The 12,737-nt window shown below is 38.3% G+C and overlaps 1 protein-coding gene across 1 annotated transcript in view; it reads left to right on the top strand.

The window, feature by feature from the left end:
• LOC122808857 (protein S100-A4-like) overlaps positions 1-12,737 on the top strand; it is a 51,288-nt gene that overhangs the window by 32,944 nt on the left and 5,607 nt on the right. The window contains exon 2 of the mRNA XM_044079955.1: positions 3,980-4,149. Within this exon, the coding sequence (XP_043935890.1) occupies positions 3,994-4,149 (156 nt within the window). The 5' untranslated portion in view covers positions 3,980-3,993. The remainder of the gene's footprint in view (positions 1-3,979; positions 4,150-12,737) is intronic.

Here is a 12,737-nt window from a genome sequence, read left to right as displayed (position 1 = left end):
TATATATTCTCTTTTGGAAACAGTTATTTATTGCACTTGTAACTATCACTGTGTATAGTTTAAAATGTTTATAATATGTGGGGTCCTGTCCACCTGGAATACCTAAATATTGTTTTTTACACAAACACAAAGCTTCCAGTTACAGAGTATGATTCTTCTTCAACCAACACCTCAAACTATACCTCTTCCCAGCTGTACTGTCCCAGCCTTAAACCACCACCTATCCACTAATGAAACTAGCACATCAAACCCCTCACCCAATCATTCTCCCACTGGTCTTCCAAAAAAAAAAAGAAGAATATTGTCACTATCAACCTTTGTAGCATTTGTAACAAAATTATAGAACTACAAGCCTAGAGATCTTAGAATAGCCCTGATATTCATGCCATCACAGAAACTTGGCATTAGCCTAACATTAAAGATTCTGCACTAGTCTCTCTAGGCTATACTATTATCAGAGCTGATAGGCCCCACAAAAATGCAGATGGAGTAGCCTTAATTTATCCAAGCTCATAGAATCTCCCTCCCTATTCATACAATATCCAAAATTCCATAGTGGGGAAATATTTGTTTTGTTACAGTCTACATACCACCTGGGAATAATGTACCCACTTTATAAGAAATCCTCAACTGGACAACTAATATACCTTATGTAAAAAAATCATAAGCCTAATGGTTAAGGTGTTTGCCTTACAAACACAAGGTGCAGGGTTTGAGTCTCACAAGGGATAATTGGCTAGGCTAATGGCTTGCAGGGGCAGTTAGCTTAGTACTAATCTATGAACCTATGAAATATTGACTGGCAAAACTTCACATCAGACTTTCCCTCAGCTAATATAAATCACAATAAACACAGGCTTAGCACCACACCAAAAACTTGTAAAGACTATGAAATGCTGAGAATTAGGCTACAACCAGAAATTCTCACAATGCAGTCCCTTATTAAAATAAAAACACATACAATTGTTTCCGCCCTTCACCAGGATCTTCATCAAAATAGCACCATTTAAAATGTCACATCATTATATCAACATCCATTACCTGAGCATCCTATTATTTTAAAGATACAGGACATCTAAACCTAATATAGTTATCTTGCATAGTATTTACCATGTTAAAATTTGTAAAAATAAATTACTAACACCCAAATGATAAAAAGTCATTGTAAACTGTGTATGTATCAAAAAGAATCAATAATATTTCCAAATAAATGTTATTTATAATTTGCAGCTCTTAACTTTAAATCAGGTTGCATCGAAATATTTTCATTTTACCCTGGGGGCCTTCTCAGCATTTAATCTAAGCTGCTATACCAATTCTCTATATTCAAAATAATTCTCCCATTTTCCACCCCTGCATGTTTAGCAAGAGCATTACTATTTTTTTTTCTCTTAAGGGACACTGATTAATATAAAAGTGAAGTGGCTTATCCAGTGCAGAAGGGAAGGAACTTTTCACCCACTAGGTTTCCCAATGACTGTTCCATAGGGAAAGAACAGTTGAGGGCTAATGGTTATGAAACTAGTATTCTGGATAATGTGGGGGAGAGGTGTGAACAACAATTGGCTAGGAATTTGCTCTCAAAATATCAGGAAGACTGCAATATTGATAGCTTTAAGGGCTAAATAGTATCGTCAATAGTATATAAGATATTACGTTTTTGACATCTTGTCTCTTTAAAATTGTAGGACAATTAAGTAATGAATGGTTATATAAGGATGTGACATATATCTGTTGCTATCAACTTCAATTTTAGACATGTCTCCACATCAATGATAAAACAAACGCTACTTAAACTCAAACCTTGTTCCACTGCAGATGACAAACTCTCACCTGAATACCTAAAGATGGCTGCAAATATCATAGCATACGTAGTCTCTGTCATTATCAAGAGATCAATAGTTAAATTTTATGTATCCTCATTATAGAAAACAAATTCTACGTTATCGCTGTTCATAAAGGTGGCATCACTGATGTCATCTTTCCACCTACTGCAGTATTAACTCTCTCAAATATTCTTGACAGATGGATTCATAAGCAACTCCTTCATTATCTTCTACAAGAATGGCTCAACATCTACCCAACATAGCTTCTGCCCAGTCAAATTACTGCCTTCCTGTCATCTAATGACACCATAGACAAACACAGGTACTCAGGCAAACCTGCCTACTCCTTATTCCTTGACCTATCAAAAGCCTTCAATACAGTTTCTCACTCTAAACTCATGTAGAGCTGTCTCCCCTTCTTCATTATTGTGGTTCAATAGCTATTTAACTGACAGGCTCTAGTGTGTAAAATGCCAACATTTTATGTCTCCCTACCCTCAAGTTTCCACTGGTGTACCCCAAGGCTCTTTTCCTGGTCTGCTTCTCTTTAATATCTTTATCAATGATCTGTATAACTCCATAGGTCCAGCCTTTCTTATACAATATGTTAATGATTCCACACATATGTTCATCTAATAACTTCCTTTAACTCCTGCATATCAAGTAATATGCTTTTTCCTCAGTTGAGAAATGGTTCCATAAGGTTCGACTACTACTCAGCCCTAAGAAGCTGCTATTTTTCCCCAAATCACGTCTGATAAAGCAAATTACAAAATCTTTTCACTAAACAAAACTGAAATTGAAGTAGTCTCCCATACAAATTTTCTCAAAGTAATTATAGATTATAACCTTAAATTTGACATGCTTGTTCAAAATAACGTAAAAAAGGCTCACCAGAAATTGGGAATGCTCTACACACTTAAAGCCTTCCTTAGCAACATCACCAAAACAGCTCTTACCACTGCATACCTTCTCATATCTCCCCTGCAACCAACCTTCAGGTTTCAGTTAAAAATAAGCTATAGGTATGTTATGATAAGGTTGCAAAACTGGTCACCAACAAACGTTACTGCAGCCATCATTGTATTGCCCTTAAGGCTTCTAAACTGGCACAAATTGCTTCACCACTTAACATTACATATAGCTTATCTCCACACACATTATTCACAAAGCCTTTCCCTGTGAACAAATGTCAAATAAAATAAAATGACTTAAGCAATACATCATCTAATCATAAGCTATACTGCCTGGAGCTGTTTTGCAAATTGGTTCTAAGATATTTAACTTAGAAAGATTGTTTCATGTTATTTGTGTACATCAGAAATTAACATGTCAAACAAAGGCTGTACCTCTCCACTTAGTGTGTTTTTTCCCTCCGTGATTTCCTCTTCTCAGCACAAATGCATATGTTTTACCTGCTTCTTTCCCCTCATTATTGCAAAAAAAAGTCTTGACGGGTCAAATTAATTCTTGCTACAAACATGGGTTATAAAACTTTCACTTGTCTGCTGGTTTTGGCCCTGCTGCTTTTGTTGTCTGCAGAAAAGTAACAAAAGTAAAGACACAACACAAATTAATCTTAAAATGAAGTTGTAGTGACTCTAAGTTTCACTATCTACAGGTAAACTCTATACTACACTGACTTTAGAATATGTTTAATGTTTATAAACTGATTAACATCCTTTTTTATTACTATTCTGGACAAGAGGAATACTGACTGTCTTACCTTCAGTTAGGCACTCCTACATTTCTGTTGAAAAGAAATACCTTTGCTGTGTCTAAAACAACTTATTTCTTGACAAAGTGTGTAACAAATACAGTAACTAGATACTGGACTAGTGGCCTGAGACAGCTGAGAGTATATCTTGTGGAGCCTGCATTAAATGGACTTATATGTATTCATTGTATGAATGCATCTGATGTCAAAATGTTTTAAATCTAATGCCATATTAAATGGATCTACTTGCCACAACCACTGAAACTATAACAGTACAACTGCATTACACTGGCATAAGATAAAGCCATTAAACACTTACTGAGCTCCTGTAAGATTCATACCAGTTTAGATAACTAAACAATAGTTTGAAGTTGTCTATCTATAAAACAAATAAATAAATAATTGCAATTCTAATTTGTTCATAATTTTCTTTTAGATTGATTTGATACAATGGCTTGTCACGAAGGACTAACTGACCTGGAAACATGCATGGATGGCTGCATCAGAATTTTCCGCAAGTATGCAATGACAGATGGAGACATGCTCACACTGTCCTTACCTGAGCTAAAGAAGCTTTTACAAACTGAACTCCCACGTTTTATTAAGGTAAGTTATAACAAAATGGTTTCTGTGTGTGTGTGTGTGTGTGTGTGTGTGTGTGTGTGTGTGTGTGTGTGTGTGTGTGTGTGTGTGTGTGTGTGTGTGTGTGTGTGTGTGTGTTTATCTACACTGATAAATATATATGTGTGTGTATGTACATGCAAGAATAACATAATTTCTTTAAATTTGAAATACAAGAGTCAAATATCTATATTTAGCAAGCAAACACAATTTACATGCTTGTATATGTTGTTTGAATGATATGCAAAGAAATATCTTACATGTGAATGTGAATTCCAACTTAATGAAAGATGGATGTACATGCATATGTCTATATACTAAAACAATGCCTGAGTAACATCATTTCTTTACATGTGAAGTGGTATATTCTCATTTTGTAAGACACTATATGCATCTTAGAACTTTTTCTTCTAGCTTTTCCCAGTGAGAGGTCGCTACAGTGGATCACCTGTCCGCTCATGATTGACAGAGGAGTTTTATGGTGTCACGTTGCCCGGCGCCCAACCTTCCACAGAAGGCACACACATGCACACATTCACACCTATGTCCAATTTAGAGTGTCCAATCCACCTACAGCATGTCTTTGGGATGTGGGAGGAAACCGGAGTACCAGGAAGAAACCCTCGTGACCACAGGGAGGACATGCAGACTCCCCACACAAGGCACCCCAGCTGAGGATCAAACTGGAGAACCTCTTGCTGTGAGGCAGCAACACTAACCGCTGCACCACCACTTAGAACATGCTACATAAAAGACACACAGTAAAATATTTTGTGTCTGAGTGTGGGTGACATATCTTGCTTCTGAGTGTGGGGTGACATACCTTGTGTCTCAGTGCGGCTGACATACCTTGTGTCTAAGTATGGGTGACATCTCTTGTGTCTGAATGTGGGTGACATACCTTGTGTCTGAGTGTGGGTGACATATCCTGTGTCTGAGTGTGGGTGACAATTGACTAAAAAGGTAGATGTTAGTCTGCTGCAGCAACCCAGTACATCTCATCATGTTTGTTACACATTTTGATATCTTGCAACAATTTCTCATAAATTCTGTTTTCTAAGTCTGTTATTGTATCTATATAAAATTACCCTATCATCATAGCTCCTACATCTTTTTCCTCATAGTTGAGATATCCCACATAAGGGCAGCCCATTCATTTCTAATCTTCCAGTTAAATGCTTCTAATAACACTAAACTGTTAAGAAGTATGACAGGGCAGCAGCAGCAGATGAAAATACATGATTCTGAGTTATATAAGTAAAATAGCAGGGTAAAAATTCCACATATCAGAATACTGGATAATATTGTTTAGGCTTCATGCCCTCATATACTTCTTTCGTATTTTTCCTGAAATTTTTGTCAGGTTACTTTCTGCCTTATACTCATTCAAGGATGTATGATAAATTATGTTCTGGAGCAATCTATTACTTGTCCTAAGGTTTCCTGGGGTACTCTTGTGTTTTACTAATGATTGTAGAGACACAGTGGTAGATGCGTCTCTCCCCAAAATAATGCCAGAATGTGCCTGTGGGAATTCAAAGAGTTATCAGAACAGACTTCACATCAAAACTAAGGATGTATACTCAGAAATTCTGATCTGTAGTACTGACCAGTTGTATAAAAACATCCCTTCCTTCCAGGGATTTAGAGCAGTGAAATTGTCATGTCTTCCTTTGTGTCTCCCTAGCTTTCAGTCTGCCTTAAAGTTCTTCCTTTACAAGCTCTGCATTCATTAATTCATAGTAACTAATTCACCCATCCCATCAAAAAACTTTGAGATTTACATAGATGATCCAAATTAAAGCTATACTATCAGTAAATTTAATGAATTTAATTTAAGCTAACAAGTTATCATCATCATCATCCCCCTTTTTTCCATTTTATGCATGGGGTCAGGGTGCAGTTTCAACTGTTGCCATCTCTCTCTCTCTCCATTCAATGCCACTCTCTTGCCATCTTCACAACTCATGCCTGTCACAGATCTTCTCTCACACAGTCCATCCACCTCTTTGCTGGACATCCTCGCTTCCTCTTACCTTCTTCCTGTGTGCCCCAAATCTTCCTCACCGGATTGTCTTCTGTTTTTCTGCACATGCTCAAACCGCCATAATCTGTTCTCTTTAATCTTTTATGCAATTGGAGATAATTTGCCTTCTGCTCTTATGTCCTCATGTCTTCAACTGTCCCACAGTGTGCATCCTACCACCCATCTCAGACACTTCATCTCCATCATCTCTAGCTTCCTCAACTGCTCTGTCTTTAATGCCCAGGTTTCTGTACCATGCAGAAGTACTTGTCAAACCACTGTTTTGTCTACCTTACTTTTCAGCTTCTTTGGCATTCTTCTGTCATATATTATACCTGACACTCTGTGCAGTTGGCTGCAGCCCCTCTGACTCTAGCTTTGACCTCCTCATTTAGAGCTACCTTCTCCTCAACCACCCCTCCTAAATACATGAAGCTGTTAAACTTTGTCACCATCTTCCCTTCTATCACAATTGTCAGCTTCTTCTGAACTCCAACATTTGCTGTCATTACAACTGTCTTATCTGCACTCAGTTTTATCCTGTGTGCCTTCATTTTTTACATTACCCTATCTTTTGCTAAAGGTTTTGCTCAGAGTCTGCCTGTAGTGCCACATCATCTGCATTCAACAGCTTTGTTGAACTGTCCCCTCCAACCAGTTTGCTAATGTAGTCCATCACCTGTATGAACAGCAATGGCCTTAGAACTGAACCCTGGTGCACACCCACTCCCACTGGGCATCCCTCTATGAGACAAAACACTGTTCACACTTGAGTCATTAGGTACTTGTACATAGTCTGCACTAATTCTAACAACATTTCTGGGACTTTGAACCACCACAGGACTGCCAAAAATCAATTTTCTTGGGATCTTGTCATATGCCTTCTGCAAGTCTAGAAATGCCCATTTGCAGTCTTTACTCATCTCAGGCTTCTCCTCAACTATCTGTCTCTCTGCAAACATCAGGTCAGTTGTGCTGCATCCTAATCTGAATCCAAACTGCTCATCTCCCCTATTACTTTCTACTGCTTTGTATATTTGTTTATCATTCACCTTCTGCAGAACTTTCATGCAAAGTGACAGGAGTTTAATACCGTTATACTGCCTACAGTTGTGAATGTCTCCTTTGTTCTTGAACACTGGCACTAGTATGCTTCTTGTCCAGTCATCCTGGATACTCCTTTCTCTCCATACTACTGTGATTATTCTCTGGAGCCATGTTTCCTCGAACTTACCAAATGTCTTGATCATATTTACTGTGACCTATTATTAGCTTATTGCTTTCCATTACTTCAATTTCCTTAGTGCTGTTTTTACTTCTTCTCAGTTGGGGTCCTCTTCTCTTGTCATAGGCTGTGCCTGGGGCAGTACAGCTTCTGTGAGGGTTTCTTCTTTCAAAAGCTGCTGAAAGAACTCTTTCCATCTGTGTTTGAAGTCCTGTGGACTGGTGAGCAGGTTCTTGCTGGCATCCCTTATTAAAGGTGCCTAACCATTTATTTATCTTTCTATCTTTGCCTTGCAACCTGATATAGTTTCTTTGTGCCATCTACTGACTTACTTTCCAGGAACTGGTAGAGTGCATCTGGTGCCTTGTTCTTTGCTATTGCAACTGCTCTTGTAGCCTCTTTGTTAGCCAACCAGTACTCTTTCCTAGCCTGGTACGTCTTTTCTTTCTCCCACTTTTTCCCGCACTCTTTCTTTCTTTGGATGACTTCCTGGACTTATGCATTTAAGCTTTCCTTATGTACCTTATTTCCATATCTGGCTTGGCCACATATCTGTTCTGTAGTCCTCACACATGCTGTTTTGAGGCACTGCCATTCTTCTTCAATTCCACCTATTTCTTCCTCTTCTTGAGGTGTTAGAGCCCTGAGTAATTTCTTGAAATGTTGTGCTTTCTCTCCAGTCAACTTCTATGTCTTCAGCCTGTTCTCTGTTGACTCTAGAGCCTTCTGACAACTGCTGGCAGCTGATTGTAGTAACTAGTGGTTTATGCTGTGGGCTGACTGTTTCAATGGAGATGAATTTTGCAATTGCTGATTCTACCCTAGTGCTCTTTCCTTACTAAGCAAAAGTCTGCCTGCATGTTAGTCACTCTTGTATATGATCTTATGACTGTCTCTCTTTCTGAACCATGTGCTGGCTACTGTCAACAATTTTGCCAGACAGAAGTCTAGAATGGCTTCTCTTTCTTTATTCATGTTGCCTCACCCATGTGGACTTAGGGAAGCATCATATCCTGTTCTGTCTATCCCAATGTGTGCATATAAGTCACCTGTTATTAACACCAATTCATGATGTCTCGCATTATCTAGTAGGTCCTGCAATTGCTGTCTGTGTGCATTCTTTTCCTCACTATTACAACCTTGCTGTGGGGCACAGGCTGAGATTATGTATAGTGCCCTATCATTAGGCTGAAGTCTGACTGCCATGTGTCTGTCACTAATTCTGATGACATCACTCTCTGTATTCTGAAGTCTCTCACAACAATTTCCATACCATTTCTAGCCTGTCCTCCCAAATAGCAGACTCTGGATCCTTTTCATCTGTCATCCACTTACAAGCTGCACCCTGTCAGTGAACCTACCTTGAGTGTAGCTAGTAGGTTGATTGGTTTTACATTCAGTTTTCACTCAACAGAGCTGTCCCAGATAACCCAAGCTGGGCATTTGGACAGTAGCTTGTTGATCCGGGGCTGCTGGGCTTTATGGAAGGTACATGCTGGCCAATCAGGTCACATACCCATAATGGGTCCCTGGCATAGGTTGGGTCCTGAACTCACTCATCACTGTTGAATACCCATAACCATTTGGTGACATTAGTTGTTATAACTGCCTCACCTACAGCCATATTTTTACAACATGGAGTGGCTAGTCCTACTATAGCATGCAGTCTGTGATCTGTGTTCTACCGTAAGGACACTACACATCACAGTAAATGCCCAAAGTGGTTAGTTTATACAACTCTCCCCCTTATAGACCACCATGTAGAGTCTGTGCTACTACCCACAGTTCCAGTCTTTTAGTGAGTTTGAGATGGAAACAATTAGCATGTTTTTGGAAGTGAGAGGAATCACACAAAGTCGCAGGGAGAATATGCAAACATTAAACAGTCATTGGCCAGAGGTCAAGATCGATCCTTGTACCTTGTGCATGGGAGATGAAGACCCTAACCATTATGTCAGGTTATTTAGAGTTAGCAAGTATCTTTAAGAAAGAAAATATCATGGAAGTAGCCATGTATATGTGATGTAAAAATGATTTACTCATTTTTGTGCAAAAAGACATGCTAGAAAAATATTTAAAGAGGTATTTGTCATGAATTAGGTTATATATTTTGTAAATGGCTTTTTCTCAAAATACATTGCTTGAAAGGATTTTTTTCTTTTGCTTGAGTCTGTCATTTCTGTTTTACGTGTGTGTGTGGGGGGGGGGGGACTTTGTGTTCTGGACGTTGATGTGTACAGTACAAAAAAATCCCACTATGCCCCTTGGAAATGTAGTTAACTACTATGTCCTTCTACATGTTTCCATGTCATGTATCACAGTGCAACAGTAAATAAAATGGAAACAAATGGTAGTGTTTATGGTTTTGCTATAAACAGAAAAAAATATTTCTTCCACTTCCTGCTTATCTAATGACTGCATTATTTCTGGATCATGTGCAGACATTTTGGTTCCTATTGTTTCAGTGGTTTTAGAAATTCTTTTTTCTCTTCTTGTTCTATTCTTCTTCAGCTAGTGAGTTAGCACTCTAGTTTTATAGCAGTCCACCTTTTTCCATACGGTCCTTTTCATCTCATTTTTAAGTTCTAAAAGCTCTACATCTCCTCATTATTAGACTTTTTATCTTCTTCCTCCTTTTACCAGATTTTTGAGCTCTGTATAGTTTCCACTCAATCATCTTTTTCAGAAGCAATTTGTTCCTTTCCATTCATATATCCTCTGTCACATGTAAACAACATAAATGGTTTCCATTTAGTATAAAGTTTGTTTATGACAAGAGGTACTTCAGTCCACCACATGTTAATTTAACATGCACAAAATGTTATTTCATCCTCTAATTATGATCCACCTTCCAATATCTGGCTTTTATCAACTTACATTTGTATATTTCATTTGTTTTCCAGAATTACAGCCCTGAAACTTCTGTCACTCAATTGTCCACTGCAAAAAACAAACAAAAAAGTCATGTTTTCCATAAGGAAAAGCAGCTGCTCATGGTTTGTGCAAACAGTCCATTTTATTGGGTCTGCTGTAAGTGCCAAGTCCCAGACATTCAAAGGCCGCTGACTTGCAACCAGGAACTCGGGCATCTTGTGACATGCAAAGCCAATTGCTTATTCTGGAACTTGACTATATATTTTGGCAAGGTGCAGCAGCCATGCAGAGTAACCGTTACTGCGGCATCATGCACGAGTATTATAGTGACATTCAAGCAAGGTAAGTGGGTGGGGATGAGCTACTAGATGAAGGCTACAGGCAGTGATTGAGAGAAGGATTTAAGTTTATGAAGGTAGCAGCTTTAGGTTTCAGGAGCAGGAGAGGAGTTTAGGGTTAGACAGTGATCAGAGACTTTAGGTTGAGGGAGCAATGATGACGTTTCAGGTTTAAGGAGTAGGAGAGAAATTTTAGGGCTAGGAAATAGTCAGGGACTTTAGGTTTAGGGAGCAGGAGGAGAGTTTAGGATTAGAAAGTAAAAATGTAGTTTTAGAGTTAGGAAGTGATCAAGGACTTCAGTTTTGGGTGGGGAGAGTAAAGTTTTAAGTTTAGGTGGGGAGAGTAAAGTTTTAAGTTTAGGTGGGGAGAGTAAAGTTTTATGTTTAAGGAGCAATCAGGTTATTTATGATTAAGAAGGGGAGTGCTATAATTAGGGATTGAGTGAGAGTCTAATGATTAGAGTTAGGGTACTGGTAAAACTATGCAGTAGAGTAGGGCTGGGTGGTGGGTGTGCTAGGTGATTAGGATCAGGCTAGTGGGAGATGGGAGATTTAACAGATAGTAATCTGTACAACATATGTTGGAAATTATTTGTATATTCCTTATCTCTTGAAAAAAATAACTGAAAGTGATAATGCATGTTACACCAGCATAGTAACCAGCAAATAGAAGAGAAATATGTTGAATCGAGTTTACTGTGTCACAGCCTCAACACCGATTATATTATGGAAAGTTCAGTGAAATGGGAAAGCTCCCCTACATGGAGGATATGAAACGCTGTTGTTCTTTAACTGTTCAGCACTCTGTGGGACAGCTGAAGAAATTATGATATCAGAGAAGAAGTCAAAGTAGCTATAGTTGTAGAGAAGGTCAAAGGGAGCACATAACTGGGGTTCAGGTACCTGTACAGGAAAGAAGAATGGATGGATGGATGGATGGATGGATGGATTGTGTGAGAGAAGATATGTGATGTACAGGTATGAGTGTTGACGAAGGTAGGAGACTGACAATAAATCAAGACGAAAGTTGATGTGACACCCCAACCCCATGTAGACAATAGAGAAAATGAGGTTAATGATTCATAGATTCTTAAATTATTACCAGGCTAGTGACCCTGGTAACCTTTCCAAGTATAGCCAAACTTTTCCAAAAGAATGACATCCACTATCAAAACAGTACATTGAGGCCAGACATTTATAAGCTACCTCTGTCCATAAGTCACATGGGTGCCAGGCCCAGATGAAATTATTTTTTGAAGATTATATTATTTACCAAGATACACAGCTAAGAAAAAATAAACATTTTTTGAACTTTAGGGAAAGCAGACAGAGAAACAATCAGTTGTTATTACTTTGTGCTTCCGTTTTATATCATTCTGTTCTTGTGAAATAAGTGCACAAGGCTGCACTCAAAGTAATTCTGAAATTCATCAGACTTGTTTTCCAACAAATTTGAAGACAATCTTCCTGTCTGTGATCAAGGCTATAATTTCACTTCTTTATTAGTTTCAGTTAACAGTTAACTTTGAACATTTTGTGCTATCTAACAGAAACACCTCCCAGAATCTCTAAAGGATAGCCAGAATCTTCTGTCCCTTACATCATAACATATGATGTGTGCTTTTTTGAGCAATATTTTCAACAAATTCTGTAGAAAAGTTTACCAACCCCATATTTTTCCATATGCCTGTCACTGGGGTTGGGAGGAGCACTAGCTGAATAGCTTTTGTGATTTGATATCAATCATTGGCCATTTCACCTTCTCTGGAATAATTACTCATAGAAATGTTGCTGCTGGTTCTAGAAGCTGGACATTATTCATGTCCATTTTCAATGCAGCTTTAAATAAAGCTGTATAAACAACAAACAGTGCTACCCATCATTAGTGATCTGGATAAGGATTTAATCCACATATTTCAACTCCTTGTTTCTGAAACCTAAAAGTTTAAACATTTTTAGCTAAATCTTGATGGAAGCACATAAGTGAACCATGAAATCTCGATCTCATAATTAAACACTACTAATTATTAAACATAAAAGCTAAAGGCAGTGCTTAATGGGGTGTCAACGGCACAGAAAAGAGACTATATGCATGAGAATGCCTTGCAAT

This window comes from Protopterus annectens, chromosome 8.part0 (assembly GCF_019279795.1).
Source record: "Protopterus annectens isolate FY-2018-M chromosome 8.part0, PAN1.0, whole genome shotgun sequence".
In the NCBI taxonomy this organism is placed as follows: Eukaryota; Metazoa; Chordata; order Ceratodontiformes; family Protopteridae; genus Protopterus; species Protopterus annectens.
This window is presented reverse-complemented; position numbering and strand designations above follow the sequence as displayed.